At 36.8% G+C, this 20,597-nt stretch overlaps 3 protein-coding genes and 1 long non-coding RNA gene across 10 annotated transcripts in view; 2 read left to right on the top strand and 2 right to left on the bottom strand.

Annotated features, from left to right (window-relative positions):
• The window catches only part of LOC116167795 (embryonic polarity protein dorsal-like), a 31,935-nt gene extending 29,681 nt beyond the window's left edge, over window positions 1-2,254 (top strand). For all 4 annotated transcript variants that reach the window (XM_031483320.1, XM_031483321.1, XM_031483323.1 and 1 more), the window contains 3 exons: window positions 529-618; window positions 1,419-1,478; window positions 1,532-2,254. In XM_031483320.1, the coding sequence (XP_031339180.1) occupies window positions 529-618; window positions 1,419-1,478; window positions 1,532-2,076 (695 nt within the window). In that variant the 3' untranslated portion in view covers window positions 2,077-2,254. The remainder of the gene's footprint in view (window positions 1-528; window positions 619-1,418; window positions 1,479-1,531) is intronic.
• Window positions 1-7,136, bottom strand: part of LOC116167797 — a 37,488-nt gene extending 30,352 nt beyond the window's left edge. The window contains exons 1-4 of the long non-coding RNA XR_004144647.1: window positions 6,666-7,136; window positions 4,839-4,939; window positions 3,661-4,674; window positions 3,519-3,604 (exon numbers count right to left, since the gene is read on the bottom strand). This is a non-coding gene — a long non-coding RNA (uncharacterized LOC116167797). The remainder of the gene's footprint in view (window positions 1-3,518; window positions 3,605-3,660; window positions 4,675-4,838; window positions 4,940-6,665) is intronic.
• Window positions 1-20,597, bottom strand: part of LOC116167792 (apoptosis-resistant E3 ubiquitin protein ligase 1-like) — a 151,829-nt gene that overhangs the window by 39,967 nt on the left and 91,265 nt on the right. The window lies entirely within an intron of this gene.
• On the top strand, window positions 5,193-19,690 carry LOC116167793. Of its 3 annotated transcripts, XM_031483318.1 has the most exons (8): window positions 5,193-5,984; window positions 6,036-6,390; window positions 8,590-8,705; window positions 9,335-9,886; window positions 9,937-13,180; window positions 18,293-18,499; window positions 18,552-18,773; window positions 19,423-19,690. In XM_031483318.1, exons 5-8 carry the CDS (start codon window positions 11,721-11,723, stop codon window positions 19,520-19,522), a joined length of 1,989 nt encoding a protein of 662 aa, XP_031339178.1. In that variant the 5' UTR covers window positions 5,193-5,984; window positions 6,036-6,390; window positions 8,590-8,705; window positions 9,335-9,886; window positions 9,937-11,720; the 3' UTR covers window positions 19,523-19,690. The 3 variants fall into 3 exon arrangements, with proteins under 3 accessions (XP_031339178.1, XP_031339179.1, XP_031339177.1); XM_031483319.1 differs by lacking the exons at window positions 5,193-5,984; window positions 6,036-6,390; window positions 8,590-8,705 and having other exon boundaries at window positions 9,302-9,886; window positions 18,552-18,764; XM_031483317.1 differs by lacking the exons at window positions 5,193-5,984; window positions 6,036-6,390; window positions 8,590-8,705 and having other exon boundaries at window positions 9,307-9,886.

The raw sequence follows: 20,597 nt of genomic DNA, 5'->3' as shown, positions 1-20,597 counted from the left end.
TCTAAAGCAATACCCGTCCGACGTTATTCTGATAACGGATACCTTACCGAAAAAAACCGTAAGCGAATCGAACGTCGCGATACCCGAGACGGAAGCGCCCCCACTGACTAAAACCGTTAGCGTGGACCTCAACGCGAATGACGACCTCAACATGAACCTCGACCTAACCGAGGCGGAACACTACGCGCTTTATATGGCGATGGCGCCGCACGCGACCCAAAGCGAATTCGACGAAATGTCCTGCTACTACTCGCCGGTCGAGGGCGGGAAAATAATTACCGATTCTAATGCACTTTCGCACGTGAAAGATTCGAAAACATAACAGATGGCGATTTTATTTACGGTTTTGCCATTTAGACGCGATTGATTTGTAAATACAGATTGTCAGAGCGAGAGCGAAAATTCTGTGATGGAGTTTTTTTTTTGTTGTCGTTTAATCGCTGTGATGTTATTTATCGTTGAGTAAAATCCCTTTGTTACATTTATAAACGATATAGTATTTGTATAAACTTTGCAATATATTTTTAGAGCCCTCTAGGGTGGGAGCGAAACGACCAAAATTTGAGGCAGACGCAAAAAACGAAATTTTACTTCGGTTGCGCGATCAAGAGCGAAATAGTAAGTTTCCGGATTATGTTTTTAAATGCTTCAATTGGTGTCGGTTATTCATCTTCTAAATTGTATGCGTATATGATTGCAAAGGGCTTTCGTTCTGGTTTGGTGGTATTCATTTCAGAAAATCATCATTTTTAATTATCATGCATAGACATTGGGCCTACAACTGGGAACATTTGCTGTAGTTTTAAGTCTCCATACAGTGTGTCCCAGATGACAGACGTCAAAATTTTTGCTATTTTTAAAATTGAGCACATACCGGTTACCCTATCTGGGGCGCAGCTGTATTAAGATCTTTTCTTACTCAGTGACTTATCATATGCATTTTTAAAATATAAGTATTTTTTTCTACGAAAAGGTGGTGCCGTTTTGCACCGACTATGGCAATGGAAGATGACGTGTTAGATTTGTAATTGTTGGTGTTTTTATAGTATCTAGTCAGGTTTTTAAGTTGGTGTTAATATTTTCTCGTTGATAAGTTATTTATTTATTTATAACTGTCTTCGTAGTTATCCGTTAAGAATGTTTAAAGAGTGTTTGACACGGAAAGTTATTCTGTTGTAATTTATAGAGCTTTATACATTTGTATGTTTGCTTTTTTGGAAAATATACAATATTTTGTATCTTCAAATCTTGTTTCGATCTTTTAGCTTTCTTCTTTAGCTTGCGGGGGATTATTAAGGTAATTTGAGTGTTGTGTGTGTGCACGATTTCATTTTCATTGTCGCTGTATTTAACGCTTTGCCTATTAATCGTTTAGTATTGAGCAGCTTATTTATTTTACTGAAGACGATTGTTTTTAGGATCGCATCAGCCTTTCAATATTATGCCAAATTCCATAGACGTGAAAACAGAACCCAGAGGTAAGAGAAGTACGACTTTTTCAGAAATGTGTGTAACCTTCAATGTTTTACAGACAATACCCCTTCCCCCTACGCCGGTCAGGGTTATGGCGGCGTCAGCCCAATGTATGTAACCAACCATGCAGTCTCTCCACAGCCATTTCTTCTCCCTGCGAACACGTACGTTCAGGCACAAGCAGTGGACACTATCACCTACAATCTACCAGTATCAGAAAGTTACACGCCCTCCTCCCTCCCACCAGTGGGTAGCCTATTACCTCCGTGGAACACGATTACCATAAGTGCTAGTGTTAGTGATGCTCAAAATGCTTTCGGTGCCAGTGCAATGAGTGTGGACCCTCCCACAGGACTGAGTAGTTTATTAGACTTGGACAGCCAACAAACCGAATTGAAACAAATCGATCTCAATTCGGGCGAATTGGCAACATTAAACGCGTTTGATACTCACAATCTCTCGGAGAACTTGACCAATAATTTATCGTTGACGGATTTAAATCCGCCCAGACAGGATCACAGCATGACGGACAGTTTCACGCAACTCGCGAACAACGTTATAAATAGTATTTGTCAGTTGAATGACATGACTAAACCTAATTAAAGTTTTATTTTTAAAACATCGGTTAAGTTTTGTATTATGTAGGTGTGTTAATTTTATTTGTTAGTTTCGACTCGACGCTGTGATTATTTTCAACGGCAATATTTTTCTATTAGTTTTAGGATCGAGAGTTTGCTCACATACAAACAGCTTTAGATAATAAAAAGAATTTTATACTTTTCGTGATAAATTATTCATTTTATGTCTTTTATATTTTTTCATTTGATTTTTGAAATGTTATTTTTGTTATACCTCTCAATTCAATAATTAAAGATATTGTTATTTATCTTTTTTTTAGTAATTACTTGTAATAATTCTTGTTAATATGCAAAATATGCGACCGACCGCACGTTTATCTAATTAGTCTTATAACCTTTTCATTCCTGATAGCCTTGGTTTTGCTAATTATTATTTACGCGTAGTTGTAATTAATTTCTGTATGATTACCACCTATTACCACTAATAACTTAGGGGGACTAGATGAAAGCCGCCTACTTCATAATGTAGAATCAAGGGCTGACACGTCTGGGCAGTGAAATGTCCCCAAAAATTTAGGGTACAGATTATTGTCACATTGTAAATCATTACGACATATTATGTGAAGTGAGAAAAATTACCCTTTTTTCATTATAGTAGGAGGCATCAGTGGACAAACTACCAAAATATATAACAAAGGTTATAATCTTCCTTCGAAAATTCATAGAAAGTGCTTGCCTTGGATCAATTGAAAATAATGTTTTTGAAAGATGATCTGCCAGAAGCGCCATTGTGAGTGAGGGGCGTAGTGGACTAACAACCCAAATATATAGCAAGGACCACAGTCTTGTCTCTAAAATTCGTGGAAAGTCAACTTCTGAATAGGCAAGGGATGTGAAAGGTTTTGCTAAATTCAGTCAACCGCAATATATGATTTTTTTAAATTTGTACAAAGTATTTCGAATACAAAATGACCCCAGAAAATTTGAAGTCATTGCGATAATTAGTTTTTGAAATCGCAAAAATACTCCCGCCCTAAGTATGACTGACAGTGGTGACGTCAGAGTCTTAGACGAACTGTCACTGGTGAGTGTTGTACAGCAGCACGTGCTTTTTTAGCAAAAAAATTTTTCTACAAAAAACCTTAATACATGTTTGCTCTAAAATAATTTGGGGAGCCAATAATCACATGTTATGAATTTTACATTGAAATCCATATAATGCGTTACGCAAGTTACCACCCTGTATATACAATGACCCTAGTCTTCGCATTGAATGCGGCCTTTAATGAGAAAAAATTAATTCCCCTATAAAATTACTAACTTGCAGATGTGTTGCACATTGACTCCTTCAATATTGCGCAACCGCAAGCGCGCTAAAATTTGAATTTGGGTAGAATTGGCAATTGTAAGGGGTAAGTAAATAATACACATAACCCAAACGTTATAATTGAACATAATTTAGCTTACCTGTTTACCTATTGTAAGTAGGTGTAGTAGGTATACACCTCGAGCTACTAGCATGGAGGATTCTCCTCGAACGCCATTACCAATAACTAAAAAAAAATTATATGAAGTTTTGTGTTTCTGTTATGGACAGTGAAAAACTCACCTCGTTTGCGTGATCCATGTCGATATAATCGTTGAACTGAGTCGAAAGCAGGCTTGAATTCGAGCTGATGCATCGCAGAGGTCGTAGGCAGCGCTGGATTAAGAGGGAGACAATGGGGGCTACAGCCCTGGAAACCCGGAGGGACTCCAAGTAATACGAATGTTCTCGTAAATATGGTATTTTGAAAATTTGGAAATATCTGTAACTTCTTATTGACCATTAAAAAGTACCGCACAGAGTGTGGCAAGCAAGTATAATTTCAAAATAACTGGATGCTACAAACAATAATCTCAATAATCAATCAGAGGACCAAAAAATTTAGTTTCTTGTTCAATTGTTTGTTGACAGTCTTAGAAGGTAAAAGTTGGAACTGAAATTTTTGATAAGGGGAGGGGTGGAGGGGAGCTTTCGTAGGTAAACCCTGCCTCAGGAATACTTATCCGGCACTGGCGGTCAGCATAATCCTCACCAGCAGGTTGAGCGACGTCGATATGGCGCCTGTAACAATCGATGAGATTAGCTAGGTAACCACATAAAGTTTTTAGAAGTAATCCATTATTATATTATGACCACGCACTTACCTTCCTCTAAGATGAACTTCGTGCAATAATAAATGAAAATGTAATAATCCTCAAAGTCCCTCAGCAATTGGGAACGGAAAAAACGACACCAATGATTCTTTAGGCTTATTCGTAGAGCAAATCTGTTTGCATCACAGAGCTGGTATGGCTGTGAATTCACAGTCACACTCGCCAATATGAAGGAAACAGATGGACGCTGCGAAAAAGTCTACCCTAAGAATCATGGCAGTCAATCGTACGTCACTAGAATGACAGACAGGGAAAACTGTTTCAATTTTCATAGCTATACACACGAAACTCATGCTCAGAACAATTATTGGTCTTCCTTCTGGTTGATATTCACTATTCACTTTTCCCCCCGTACAAAAAATGACATGCAATACACCATGCATAAAAGGAAAAATCCTACCTTATGAGGCCGCCTTTCTGCAATCTGTAACAAAGAGAAGATTTACGTTAGAAATGATATTACAATATGTATAGTTTAAAACAATTGAAAATTTTGACTGGGACAGTAGTCGAGCGTTTGTTTGTTTGACCGTTTTCTTAAAGAAATTGAGCAATAAACACTGGCAATAAAAAGGAATGGACACTTACCCTTTAGCCTCAATAATTCAGTCTGTCCTGGGAAGAACCATATCAACCAAAGTAATGATGAAACACTGTACACTTCCCCGGCACTCCTCGTTCGTCAAGAACTGAAAAGTAAAATATAATCAATGGCAATATGAGAAAATATATATTATTATCAATTATCATTATATAAGTAGGTATATGAATATGATACAAAACGTAGAAAGACCCTGCCACAAAAATTACTTTCAACAGGTACGCCAATGCAAGATACACCCCATACACTCACTGTATCGTGCGCCAATGGTAAAATTTCAATAACCTCTAACACACAGTTCATTGTTTATACTAATATACTATAAATCTGATTCTTAATGCATGTTTACTTTGAAAAAAATCACCTGTTGAAGTGCAACTGTGCAAGTGATAAGAAGGGTGTCTTTGTTAGTCAAAAACAAATTATAAGATGCTTGGTGGGTGCCAAAAGTGGGGTATCCTGCAAACCATTATTTCAAGAGCTATGCATAATGACATTACCCTCTCTGTATATATATGAGGCGGCTAACTATGTCAGAGGGAACCTCAACAAATTTCGTACAAACCTAGCCATTCACGGGAGATGTACAAGATTCGGCAAGAAGTTACTATTACCACAACATCGATTAAGGCTAACTGATGCCAGTTTTAAGTGTATGACGATTAGGATCTATAACAAACTGCCCAAGGAGATAATAGATGCACCAACAAAAGCGAGCTTCAAAGATAGATTAAAGCACATGTTAATCCAAAATTGTTACTATAATATATCTGATTTTCTGTATCAATAGCTAGCTTTTTCCAATAATTTAATCGACGTATCTCTTACTTTTGTTTTCGTGTATGGGATCAATAAACGTAAAAAAAAAAAAGAAAATCAAGAGAGATTGTGGAAGAAGTGCCGCAATGACTGAAAGGAATTGGGATGCGAATCGTGGTAACCAATAAGGGCCCCCCCTGTCGCATTTTGTAAAATGTTTACGACGAGAGTGTCTTTTTACTTGGTGTGCTTATGACTAGCTATCCTCGTTCGTAAAGATGGCAGATGTCAGAGAAGAGATGTCAACGAGGGTATTTACAGTGGAGATCGGTACCCATTGCTTGGCACCAAGCCAAATGAAAGTAGTAAAGTTGGTAAGATTCGTTTTAATTTGAAATTTACGATTTGAAATTGGAATTGTGTAGGTAGTGCTGCCACGGGTAAAGGTTTCGTCAAACTGACGCAGTGGAACTGTTTGTACAGCTAAGAAATGTAGGTCTAGCGCACAGAATGAAGTTTAACGAAGTAACGCAGAATTGACAGTCTTCCCGGAAGTACCAGGATATACAATGAAATCGTCACAATCGTAGTATGAATGCGTTCTGCAAGTCAGTGATCATTGATCTGTATTAAACATCGAATTGAACGCAGCTGACATAACCTACTTCAACGGATTAATATGAAGGGTAGCAAAATGACAGAGCCCTATCGTGCCTGATAAATAAATTGGAAACTAATATACTACAGCAAGTTGTTTTATTATAAACCGTCGATACTAAGGTACGTCATATGTTAAGGCTAGTGCAAGCAGTGCTTACGTTCACCAGACGAAGCGCTTCATAAGCGCTACCCAAAGACAGGAATACTCTAGCAAGGTTTTTCTCGCGAGTTACTGTGTGATAGCACCGTCGAGGTCCGTACGTCGACTCACGGTGATGTGTACACCTCGACAGTGCTATCAGACACCCGTCTTTGGGTAGCGCTAATGAAGCACTTCGTCTGGTGAACATTATCGTAACCGTCACCACAAAACTTTTAAAGGTCTACAAACTTACCCCACATCAACATATCAATGAAATCTTAGGCGTCTTGATTCAAAAAAGGTGCACAAAACGTTAAGTTTTAAACGCAAACAAACGAATTTAAAATAGAACGCCATCTTCTTGTTCTTGCGATAACATTTAACACGACATCGAAAAGACCGATTTGTGAACACTTCCCCGCCGGTTTTTGTTACTTTAAGCGTTGATTTTAACAACAAAAGCAAAATTTACGTGGTCGCGTCCCGAGATCCTACACGCAAACGCCGATTTAAATTCGTACGAAAAGGAGAAGGGACGCCATAACTTTTTGTAGTTTAATAGTTTAAACACCGATTTAGGTATGATGAACCGAAACGAACTATGTGCCAGAATTGTTCCCGTCTTTTATTTGACTTTTTTAAGTTTATTTTAATATCGCACGTCGTAAATTAGCAGCAAACCGAAAAAATACAACACTCCGGGAACGGCAGTAACGACATAGTTAGTCACGTGACGAAGATAGTGATCATGACGTCACAGCTGCAAGACTCGCTACGATTCGCCCGTTTCAAAAAATGGGCCAATCAAATGCATCCGGCTTTCTGTTTACTAGTTATTCCCGGAATTCTAAAGCGATGGCAAATTTGCCTCCCAAGATCTAAAAACTGTTGCTATTGCAAAACGTTTTCACACATAAATGGCGAAAATAACTTCTCTGCTTCCCCTTTATTTACATACATCCATCATACGTGGGCGAATGTCCGTGTCATTTAATCCAAAACGTAAACAAAGCAATTTCATGGAACCAAAATACGACCCAAACAAACGAAAGTTGCCCTAAATCGTGAAATGTGGAATTTTCCCATATTCCCGTGAGGTCCGAGCGTAAGGAACCCCCCCTTCAGCCCTAAGGGCACCCATATGACAATTTTTAGCTTCCTAGCATGTGCTAGGTAGCTATTGCGATAGGCGTTTTTTGAACATTTCAAAATTTCATCAAATGTCGACGTTTTAGACCATTTTAAGCAACTTTTAAAGAATAAAATTTTTTTCCGTCTGTATGTACGTACGTACGTACGTACGTACGTTTGTTGGCAATTTTCTGAGAAAACGGCTCGACGGATTTTGTTGAAATTTTGTATATATGTTTTAGGCATACCGAACAGAAAAATAACGGGCCGGATTTTTGAAAAAAAATTTTGGAGCGCCGTAACGGCATCGAACTTTTTTTTTCAAATAGCAACCTAAAATTTTTATTCTATTATTTGGAAGACCTTATTTTCCTGTGTACAACCTACAAAAAATTGGGCCGGGTTATATTATCAAAAAAAGGAGAAAAAAATTGTCAAAGTCAAAAAAGTGTGTTGCATATGTGCAAAACGCAACGATCTTGTTTCTGAAGCAATTTAAACGAAATTTCTATGGTAAGTCCCTTTAATAAAAGCAAACAAAATTCATGCGCAAAAATCGTGTTGCGTATGCGCAGAAATGCAATTATCTTATTTATGGAACAATTAAAACGAAATTTGGATGGTAGGTCCTCCTAATAAAAGAAAACAAAATGCATGCGCAAAAAATTGAGTTGCGCATGTGCAACATCCAACTTTCTTATTTATGGAGCAATTTTAACGAAATTTGGATGGTAGGTCCCCCTAATAAAAGCAAACAAAATGCATGCGCAAAAATCGTGTTGCGCATGCGCAGAAATGCAAATTTCTTATTTATGGAACAATTTTAACGAAATTTAGATGGTAGGTCCTTTTAATAAAAGCTAACAAAATGCATGCGCAAAAAATAGTGTTGCGCATGTGCAACATCCAACTTACTTATTTATGGAGCAATTTTAACTAAATTTGGATGGTAGGTCCCTCTAATAAAAGCACACAAAATGCATGCGTAAAAAATGCACCTTGTACAATGCGAAATTTCATCAAATGTTGGCAATTTTTGGTTTCAGCTAGGAAGCTATTCTGTCAAGAATTTGACACCTGGTTTATCAAAGACCTTCCTTTCCCTACCCCACAGACTTGCGGTGTTATGGTTCGTGGTCCTTTTTTAAACGTTATGATGTAGGTAAGTGCTAAAACTATTAAATATTTTGGGGGAAAATGATGAACAGGAGGTGTCTGGAATACCTCCCCAGGAAATGAAAATTCAGTGTTCATTTTCCTACACCTATCGTAACATTTTCGTACGTTAGCGATCAGGGGATGGCTCAGACCCCCTGGTGTTACATTCTCTCTAAAAATGTTCAGACCTAAGGACTCCCGTGATAGTGGCCCTCTAATCTTCCCTAAAAAAATGCTAAAACCAGGAAATGAAATATTAAGCGTTCCTGTTCCTACAATTACCATACGATAGGTATTTTGATGAGAAGATTCGTCTCTTGTTTGGGATAAAATTATTAATAAATAAATCTACGACCTCCCCAATATTTTTATGAATGGGAAGAGCGTGGATTTATTACTTAATAATAATCATAAGATGTTTGTGCGCTGTGACCCCCAGTGCTACGTTCTTGAGGCTCTCCCTTAAAACGTGCTCCCTTAAAAAGTTGAATTTTCCTTTTGTAATGCGAGTATTTTGGGGGGTTAAGGTCAGGGGAAAGCGACGTAAGTTCTGGAAGAAGCAGTCATGATGCTTCCAGTAACTTAGAGCATAAGCTCGGTATCGTTGGTCTCGACCACGAAAACTTTCCTCAGTTTTTAGCGATACCTGACTAGCCGTTCGTCTACCTCCTAGTGTGTCCCCTGGTAACGATCTCAACGCTCCCAATGGAACTCTGATGAGATTTCCGAATGACAGTATGGCGAACCAAATCCAAGTCAGGGTAGAAGAGCTGACGCCGAGAGGACTTCCTGGCCAAGGGGGAACTTGGTCATTGGACAGCAAACTCTGGGTTACCGAGCGCCTCTCAGTTTCAAGTAGCCTTCTGATGGTAAGGGGAAACTGCCAGACCCCGTTGAAAAGCTCGTGGGAGCGCCGAATTGGACTTAATACAAAAACCACTCAAGCTGTAACGGAGAACTCGCTACCTACAATCATCACTGACCAAGGATTGTCCGACATCAAGAGGGCCTTGTTGGGGTTCTGACGAAAATTTAGTTTACCTGCTTACCTATTGTAAGTAGGTAAATGTTAATGCCATGTTATCAAGATGAATTTTGTTATCTACATTTCAAGTACCTACATGGCTATGAATTCCTTGAGGAATTCCTAGAATATGCCAAAGGCGATAGGAAGAAACTGTTTCGGTAAGTACTGTAACAGTTAATTAGAAATAGTTAATTAAATCTACTTACAGCAATAACGTTACAGACTAATATTGACCTACGGTAGAGAGAGTTGGGTGCTGAACGAATCACAAAAAACCAGACTACGAAGCTACAGAAATGAAGTATTAGCAAAGGGTAAAGGGAGTTGGTGGAATTCTCAGTAAGAAGAAAAAAGAAGTGACATATACTTAAACATTTCAATCTGAGAAAAAATTAACAGACATTGGTGTTCCCCAGGGTTCGGTGCTGGGTCCCAGATTATTTCTCTTCTACATCAACGACATTTCTCCTCACCTTGGTGTCGGTATAGCCCACTTCCTATACGCGGACGATACCTCCCTATTGCTTTCAAATAAGAATGAGACACAACTCGAAAAATTATGCAACGAGAACCTTGACAAACTACACAACTGGTTCAGCAACAATTCGCTGGTATGGAGGGAAGACTAATTTTGTTAGATTTCATAACTTTCAAAAACCAACAAATATATTGACTTTAAAAATACAGGGTGAAGAGGTGCAGCATGTACACGAAACCAAATTTTTGGGACCACATATTGACCACAATATAAATTGGAAAAAGCACTGTGAGAAGCTGGCTGCTAGGCTGAGCTCCTTAAATTATCCGTTTAGAAATCTAAAAAATGTTATAACACTTGCGCAATTAATAAACATTTACCATGCTCTGGTGGGCCCTATCCTTCGATACGGCATATGTTTGTGGGGCACATCTACTTACTCTCACGAAGTTCTTGTTGCACAAAAAACGCATTGTTAGGACGATTGCGAATGTTCCAAAAATTCATACATGCAGGAATATTTTCAAACAATTCAACATTTTATCTTTAACCAACTTATACATTTTAGGAACATGCAAACTAATTTTCAGATGCTCACATACATTAAATAAAAACAAAGGCATTCATAATCATAATCGACAACGACTTTTACAGAATTCCGCACACCAAATAACATTGGCTTGAGCTCACCCTTTGTACTGGGAGTAAAAATGTTTAACAAATTACCCGAACCCGAACAACTTAAATGCTGCAATACACTAAATAACTTTAATAAGAGATTACTTCTATACTTAAATAATCACTGTTTTTACAATATCAAAGAGTTCCTTGAACATGCTTAACTGTGATATTATTTGTCTCTTAGTAATTATATGTGTATTTGACATGTCCTATACGTACCACGGTCCATGGAATAAAAATATTATTATTATTATTAGCAATGGCTCAACTTGCCTGACAGTTTATCGCGACACTTATTGCTCACAGTGTAAATACATATGTGCAAGTTTCTCCCGGGAGATTGTCGCAAGTAACATGCTAGTGTATCTGCGCCTTAAGAAGTTAACGCGAGATAGGAAAAAATGGAGCACAATAGTTTAGTAGCTTGGTTTATAGTGACTTATCTGGTAGAATATGTTCATTTATTTTCAGTACACCATGATGGTAGAAGGGTTTTGATTATAATAAATACCTAATAACGTTACAATCCTTGTTGTTTATTCCATATTATGCTGTAAAGGATCGTGACGGTTGCTTTCAAGTTGGGGCTATAATGTAACTGGAATTCACTGATGACCGAAGGCTTTATTAATTCGAGCGCCTTGCAGCAAATTCAAATTTTAGCGCGCTTGCGTTTGCGCAGTACCGAGGGAGTCAATGTGCAACACATCTAAAAGTGTCTTGTTTGACACTTGACAGTTGACACTACAAAGTTGCGAAAAATAAAATGGTGAATCACGTTGAAATTTGGGAAACAGTGCTTTTTACCTATAAATAGTTAACTTTTAAAAAAGATGGAAATGATTCCCCTTACAGAGAATGGAGAAGAAAGGGAAGAAGGCGAAATAATAGACGATTTGGAAGATGTATCCGATAGCTCCATGTTTCCAGGCTCACCTGAGGATTGCGGTAAGTCTGTATCTCCCCCCGAACTTTTAAGTGCCGTTTGTTTGAGCAGCAGCCTAAGCAGTAATGATTACTATAGAAGAAATTCTTATGACGACGAGACGGTTCCGTCTCATAATAATAATAAACAGTGGAAACATAAAAGAAAACGGGCAGTCATTCGCGATCTCAAACGTAGAAATTTTCACATGCGACACCGTCGCAGAGTTCCCATCGAAATACTTTCCGATAGCGATACCGACTACGTCGATCCGAATTACGCGAAACAGCTAAAAGACGCTTTAAAGAGGGAAAGCCCTCAAGAGTTACATAATAGTTTGCGAACACGTCTCAAAGGTTTCATCGAACCAGGCTCGGATGACGAAAATGCGTTACGTAACATAGCGTTGCACTCGACAAAGGTTGAGATATTAGAGAAAAACGAGTCGGAATCAAACCCTATCGTTAATCTTGATAAGGACTTGATCAAAGAAAACTTCGAAGATCACGAGCTTTACCAACTCAGAATGGACGCGTTAAAGTCGGTGGTAATGGAAAAGCATGAACAAAGGAAGAAAAAAAATGCTAAATTAAATCCCAATTTGAAGCAAGAACCTGGCGACATCGATAAAGAAAACGATCGAAATAACGATAACGAACTTAATTCCCTTAAACAAATTAGTGAAAGTAACGACAATTGTGATACGGTGCAACAGGTCGAAACGAATCTTGAAAAGACCGCCGAAGGTGAAGTAATGGACGAAGATGTCGACATATTACGCGCAATGTTATTGGCGAATATGTCGAAATCATTGGCCACTAAATTTCCGACCGCCACCAACGCGACGAAGGAGCTTCCTGTGGTAAAGAAGATGGCGGCCGGCCAAGCTTGCGTAGCTAACCATATGATTATAAAACCGTTGATTATAAATGTGAACGATTCGGATTCCGACGGTATCGAAGGGTACGACAATTCTATCAAGGCCACCGTTACGCAATTTTTGAAACAGCAAAGGGCCGAGGCCGAGGAGAAGGTGAAAAAGAAGGAAACCAGTCTAAATAAATCGGACGACTCTCTCATGGACAAATCCGTTCTGAAACTGCTGCCTCGATCTCAACAGTTAGAGTATAGACAATTGAAGCAACGTCTGATTAACGCGAGGAAGAAGAACAAACTGAGGAGGTCCTCGCAAAGGGTGTCCGAAAGTAAGCGCGAGCAAACGCCCGTTGTTAAGAAGGTGCCAAAAGTGTCATCGAACAATAGTCCAATTATTAAAGTTACCAAAAGTGTTCAGGAACGTAAGAATACTCAGTCAAGTACTAACCTGCAGAAGACTCTCAACGAATTACAAATTAGAAAAAATGGAAGGTATGTATTAGAATTGAAATGGGAATTTTTTTATTGTAAAATAGCGTTTGATTATTATGTTAATGTAGAGTGGACCAAATCTACTTTATTTCGTAAGACATTTTGATAGAAGTTGTGTTGTGGAGGGATAAGCGCCATCCATTCTCCATTCATTTAAATTTTACCCTCATTGTTGTAGGTACTGACAAAAATTTTGATGATGTGTAGAGGGGGAAACAAAAGGGTCCAAAATATAAACAAAAAATACAGAGTTTTCTTATTATTCAATATTAGTATTCAAAAGGTAAATTGTGAGTCTGAAGTAATTTACTTTCTAGTCCAATTACAACTATTTCTCACTTCCGAAATTGTCACTTGATGTAAAAGCTGATAATATTTTAAGGTCCTCTTGCTCAACCTTGTTTTGCTTTTCCACCAATTGGATTTTCTGTTCTGCTAATTAAAGGTAAGTGTATACAACTTCAACCATTGGGAATTGAAATAAAATCATTCCTAGATGGCGCCGCTTCCGTAAATACGGGAAGTACCGCCATCTTGGTTTTTTAAAATAGAAACATTTTTCTAAATGCGCTATTTTATTCTGAATTCAACGCAATGAAGATTTAAGTACCTACCTATCTGCCATAGTTTTTGACATAGGTATATGTGAATTTTGCTCTAAAAATTGAAGATGTAATGGTCCATTCAAAAATTCATATCTCTTAAACCATTCACCATTTTTCTTAATTGAATCCTTAAAGTCTTTTGAGTGACACTCGAAAGTTTCCAGGGTTGCTGCGATTTTCGATTTTTCAAAGTTTATCGATAAAAAAATGTCAAACTTCAGATTTTCAAATTGCAATGACTATTTCTGAATTTAGATTAAATTTTAGAGTCACCTTTATTAACATTCGGTGCTCCTATATCTCGTAGTTTTTGAGTTATTCCACAATGTGGATAATGATCCATAGTGAAAATCCAATTAATTTTTCATTAAGAAAACACTGTTTGACATTTGATTCGAAGGACATTCCAAACGATTGCTTCCACAGCCTACTACACCTAAGGAAAAATAAGCATATTTTTTTTATTTTTTGACATTTTTGGATTGCTAACTTTGAAAAATCGCAGCAGCACTGGAAACTTTTTTAAGATGTTCGGATGAGACTCATAAAATTCCTTGGACTTTAAGGATTCGATATCTTGAACGGTTTAAGGGAATGAATTTTTAAATAAACCCCGCATTTTAACATTTTTAGAAAAAAATTAACAAAAATGTCAAAAACTATGACAGATAGGTAAGTACTTAAATCTTATTGCGTTGAATTCAGAATAAAATAGCGCATTTAGACAAAAATAGAAATTGGTATACTTATATTTAAGAAAACCAAGATGGCGCCACTTTCAATATTTACGGAAGCGACGCCATCTTGAAATGATTTTATTTCAATTCGCAATGTTCGATTTTGGCTGCAAATGAAATTTATAGTTTCTATTTCAACTGCAAGTTTAAAAACTTCTAACGAACGGGCTACGTGAATCATCCTGTATTCATTACAAGCTCTTCTTTCGTCATTGAAGCATTGCCACAAATTATGTACTTTGCACATTCTCCGTTTCTGTACTATGTTTACCATTCAGTTATAAATATATGTTAGCAATTAATTAACTTGTTTGTAGCTACTTTATCAATAACGCCCGTCCGTCCGTTTGCACAATAATTTAAAAACGCTCAAATTTGGTACCAGATAGATTATGAACGAGGGATGGGACACTCCTAAAAATTGGCACACTTGTTTATAAATACATTTGTGTATTTAAATGTATTTACAATCATTTAGAATATTACATACTTACGCTTTTTAAATCCATTTATTTCATTCAGTACAGAGTTATTGAATACAAATGCAGTGAAAAGAAGCAAAATAACATCGCAATTGCTCATGAAATTGGCCATTGCAGGTGCATATAGGTATAATAAGTAGGTACAGAGTGTCCCACTTGACACTTGGATATAGGATATCTCCGTAATTCTTAGTGCCATCAAAAAAACAATTCAGGATGTTATGTGCTCTTAATAATTAGAGATTTATTGCCCCACAGAACAGACATTCCAATTACAGGACAATTACAAGACAATTAAATAGTTAACGCGCAATTATTTAGTGTAATAAGAAAAAGAAAGAAACACAACAAAAACTCAAAATCTTAACATAACTAAACAACAACAAAATAATTAAGTTCATATCTCAAAAAAAAAAACAAAATTAAAGTGTAAACAAAGTGCAAGTTATATTATACGCATGAAAAATAAAGAGAGCAGGTGTAACGTTACATTTTCACTGTGACATAACTGAAGCACGGCGGATTTTTCAGATAAAAGTCATGTGGTGGGTGGAAAAATTGTCAATTTTAGAATGGCTATATTTTCTTAGTTAGAAGATACAGAAAAAAAGTACATATTACAAAAGTTTCTTTATAATTATAATTTCCAAAATTAGTATACCGGGCCAGAGAAAAGGTATTGGACCTAAGGTCATTTTTTAGTGGAACACCCTGTATATTTTATTCTAAAAAGAGATAAGCATATTCACTTCTCTTTCCAAAAATATAACTATTGAAATTCAAGAATTACATATTTGAACAGCAGATTTTGCAAAAAATTTAAAAAAACTCAAAATGTACATTTTTTGCAGTTTCTAATGTTACCTATATATTTTGAAAAGAAAATTTATCATATCTTTTTTTTTTATTAAAATATTTCCACGTATCTTTTAAGCGAGCGAATATTTTCATATTTCTCTATTTAGGAAAATTTAGTTAGGATGTACATGTATTAGTACTTAATTGAATTTGTGTAATTAATGGGTTTTAAGTGTACCTATTTAATGGGATTTAACGTATTTATTGGATTTAAATGAATTTACTAAATATATTCAAGAAGTGTCCCATCCCTTGATTATGACTTAGGGAAGATAGGCTACGTGGGTTAACCCCCAGGGGCATGTTTCCTCTTATTTTTTGTAATTTTTCAAAAAAATTTTCTCATTGTATCGAAGCAAGTATCAACATTTCCTTGAAATTTGGCTTTTATTTTGCCAAAGTTTCTTTATTATTTTCTTCAAAATGTCTTCAAGAACCCAAAATTTACTTTTTATCTTTTTTCTTTATTGTTGTAAGGTTACCTTAAGGTTTCCTATTTCACAAGAATCTCTTCAGTAAAAATTTCCTCATATATTCACGAGAAAAAGTCTAGGTCGTCGCCATGTTTTTAAAATATATTTTTGATGACGGCATATGTCAAAGTATCAAGGGGCGTGCGCTATTCCAGTGGCGTATCAAACTTACAACTCAATATCCCCCTTACTAACATGCGGGTGGTAAAAATGAAAATGACTCACAATCACAGGAAGTGACAACCTTCCTGTTGGTGGCATGACCGCAACCTGGATTCGTAAGCCTTAGACATCACTATGGAGAGGCGCATGTCCTCGGCAGTAGTTGCTACCATCGTGTACACCTCATTCTTGATGTAGGAAGAAATCAAGGAGAGTGTGGTTTGGCGGTCACCTTACTGGACCCCTTTGCATCGAGAGGTTCATGAACGGCACGGTCGTGCAGGAGCTCCATCGTGTTGGAAAACCATTTGTCATCGAGTGGTAGAGTGACTATTTTTGCTGCTGACGTGCAATTCCCATGGCGTGCGGGTTTGCATTGGCGTAATAATGGATGGTAATAATGCTGCTTCGATTAAAAAACAATAATATCTGCCGACACTTTACTTTTAATTGTAACAATTGAACATCTTTTGTTTTATCATGGCAAGCTTGGGATCGGAAAAGACCCGTTTTTTTTACAAATTGGCGTTTCGATTTTTTTTCTTTGAAATTTGCTTATGGAATGTGTGGTTTTGTTTGTTTGTTTCGGCAATCCAGAGCTATTTTTGTTTTTGAAATTTAAAAAAATATGCGGCAAAGGTCAATCAAAAATTTTATTATTTTTTCGGTAAAGTACATAAAAAAACTGTAACAGTGGAATAGGTTTTAACTTGTGCTTCAAGTCAAAACTTAGTCGCCGGCGCGATTTAATTTCTCTAAAAAAAATTCGAAAAACTGCCAAAATTGGAGCGAAATCGTTAAAAGTTAAGGGTAAGTATAACACATTACATAAAAAAATAAGTACTTTTCCAGTACTTTCCAAATCTGCAATAAAATATGGGGTGTTCCATTTTTAAAAAACGCAAGTTTGATACGCCACTGGAATGCAGCACGCCTATGGTTTAGAAGTGGTATAGGAATTTTGAAAAAAATTGTACTCGAATTAAAAAAAATCTATTAAAAACTGTTCCTTCCATCATTATGTATTATAATTGTTGAGAAACAATTGTGATTTAGAAAAAGGAAATTTGGCCCACTCCATAGCAATGTTTAATATCATGTTGTGCACAAAGATTAAATCAGATGCAGGATCGTAATGTTAATGAGGTGTACTAAGGGGGTAATGCATGTGTGAATGGCGGATGCAACATCTCCATAGATCTATGTGGCGCTAGAAATTTTATTCCTTAAAAAATAGGGAAAATATATAATATATGTGCAAGTATATTTAATAAAAAAAATAAGTTCCAAACAAAAAAGTGTGTTCTGTAGCATTAAAAATAATTTTGAAATTTCTGACGCACCAAAATAAAAACACGCTTTAATCTAATCACATTAAATTATAGATCAACTAATAAACTTGAAAAAAATTCATCAAAAATGACGTATTCAGTAGTGGTCTTTACTGCCTGTGACGTCATTTGACCTAATCGATTATGGCCGCTACTGTGGTACCTACTACCGTACACGTGCTGAGCGAACGCATAGGCATCGTATGCGAATAGGTCAAGTGACGTCACACGCTGAAACAAAATTCTTTTTCCAAGCGCAACAGATTCTTTCGCATTTTTGTTTCGTTTTACATAAATTTTCATAATTAAATTGTATGGATGAAATCAAAAAATGTAAAAAATAGCACATGTATATTACGATCTTGGGGTACACTGTTAATAAGTTGCCATATTCTAACTGTTAAACGATTCTAAATTTGATTTAATTGTAAACTATAATTTGTGTGTTGAGCATTTGTTAACAGATTACAGATGAAAGGTAAGTACCGCTCACTGGGCGTACTTTTGCATAAAATAAATCAAGCTAGTAATGTAAGAAGTCAGTACGAAGTCGAAGTAAAAAAACAACTCCACGAACTGCAAAAGTTGCGAATTAAACTGGCGACGTCCCACGAGAACTTTACGAATTTGGTGCAGCAGCTCGTCAGGGAGAAGCAAGTCATCGATCAACGGTTTGTATTTAATGTAAACGATAATGGACTGTTTTGAGGTTCGTGCTTATAGTACATATAAAATTGTTAAGGCGCCCGCGCCTGTTACCGTTCCCGTTACGTCAACGCCAAAATCGACGACTAAAAGTATAGTACAAAATTCCGTGCCAATTCCCACGCCTACGATCGAAATTGAAAAGGAATTGTTAGAGCCTAACGACGTTACAAAGGTGTTTGTTAAGGAACCCGATGCGATGCCAAAGTATATATCTCCACTGGATAACAGGTGCACAAAGTAAATTAAACGCGTTTCGACTTGTGTTTGATTTTTAAGTGTGTTAAAGTTGTTTACAAACATAATTTTGATTTGGCTATAGACTTATCTAAATACTTAGATAAATTGCAGATCATTTTGACAACATTTTACCCGAAATCGTCCTGAAACCTTCATTTTCATGCTTACTTTCTGTCAGGAAATTTGAGTTTCCATGACAGAGGCAGAGCAGACTACGTTTGCTGCCGCTTGTCACTTTACTGGCCGCACCTGTCACTTTACCGGCCGCATTTGTGACATTTCTAATGTCTATAATGACTCCTGTCATCACTGACAAGTGACAGATTTACATTAATCAAAAGTTTTATATACAAATTGAAATGTTATATTAAAATACGATTTCCGGTAAAATTTAATACAAAACTCGTCAGTAAAATGACATTACTGACTCGGAAATTAAAGTACTCTCGCACTTCAATATTTCCTCGCCAGTAATGTGTCATTTTCCTGACTTTTGTGTAAATGACTATTGTTGTCTTAATGAAGTCGCATCACTTGCACGGACAGACAAATTGCTCATTGGACTTGACCGAAATTTATTTTGTAAACAATACCACACACTTAGGCCACCATCACCAAGCTCAGACGTTTTCAAATTGTTTATTTACAGAGATGGAATCGGTATTAACGACCCGTTAATGACACTGTGTCCGTATGACGTTTTAGGAACATGTAAGGATAAAGAATGTCAATATATGCACTGTGCATGATCTCAAGTAACTTATTTTCTACTTTACTTGTTGCCATATTTTAGGTTTTAGTTTGTCTTTTTTTTCGCTCTTAAGAACCAGTTTTTTTTTTTATTTGAAACGACATTCAAATCTCTTGTATATTTTTGTATGGTTAAAAAGGATAATAAAACGATAATTTGTACACTAGCCGTTCAGTTTCTTTTTCAGATCCGCAGGTAAATCGCGCGGAAACGTGTGGTCCTCGATTTGGTCGTTCCATCGCTTTACCCACGCGTGCGGGCATAGTGACGTGTATACCTTCTTAAAGTACTCGCAGGGCTCGTGATCTACACTAAATAATCCTATACACCGTTGGTAATCGTAAAACATTCTAAAGCAGTATCCAGTGATGTTGGCGTTTGGAAATCGAGCGTCAATTGGAGCTGTCCAAGGGAATTCCTGGAAGAGATAATTTTAACGTGACACTCGTAATCCGCATTGAATATATCAAATTATGAGTAATGAAAAGTCTCAAAGGATAGATGAGTAGGCGAGAGTGAAGAAATGAGTGCACTAAACTAAAAACTTACCACTTGTTCTTTAGTTTTTTTTACATTAGGAGACATTTCACAACCTGACAGACATTTATGACAATTGTATGTCTGTTTCCAAGGAAATTCCAGTTTAGGTACATTACAGCAAAGGAAAATCCACAGGGAAAATCTTCCATATAAAGAGGAAGAAAGGCCGGTTCACGTTATCGGTCACATAACGGTCCACTCGCAGAGCGACTAATTATAGCGTATGTTTCTTAAGGCTGATTAACATTATCGGTTAGATCATGTTCATAAGAAATACACGCTACAATAATTGACTGCACGTGGGCATTTTCCAGGGCGCTACGATTTATCAAGGTGGGGGTGGCAAAGAATTATTCAGAAAAAAATTAAAAATTTGGCAACATTGACAAAAAACCAAATAGTGAATAGGTTTTCATGCAGAGGTTAAAAAATGACATCGAATCAGCCAAAAATATAAAGGGTGTTGGATTTAAACAATCCGCCGCGTATTGACCGCAAAAATGGGACACCCTGTACATTCAAAAATAATTTCT

Source organism: Photinus pyralis, unplaced genomic scaffold, assembly GCF_008802855.1.
Source record: "Photinus pyralis isolate 1611_PpyrPB1 unplaced genomic scaffold, Ppyr1.3 Ppyr1.4_LG4, whole genome shotgun sequence".
Taxonomy (NCBI): domain Eukaryota; kingdom Metazoa; phylum Arthropoda; class Insecta; order Coleoptera; family Lampyridae; genus Photinus; species Photinus pyralis.
The sequence above is the reverse complement of the archived record's forward strand: the minus strand, read 5'-3'. Positions and strand labels throughout refer to the sequence as shown.

What these genes read in the sequence shown, in the direction of transcription:
- LOC116167793 (XM_031483318.1), top strand. Translation starts at nt 11,721, where the DNA reads ATGGAAATGATTCCCCTTACAGAGAATGGAGAAGAAAGGGAAGAAGGC. An exon ending in CAAATTAGAAAAAATGGAAG is followed by an intron (nt 13,181 to 18,292) that starts GTATGTATTAGA and finishes ATTTGTTAACAG; the next exon opens with ATTACAGATGAAAGGTAAGT. An exon ending in CTGGATAACAGGTGCACAAA is followed by an intron (nt 18,774 to 19,422) that starts GTAAATTAAACG and finishes GTTTATTTACAG; the next exon opens with AGATGGAATCGGTATTAACG.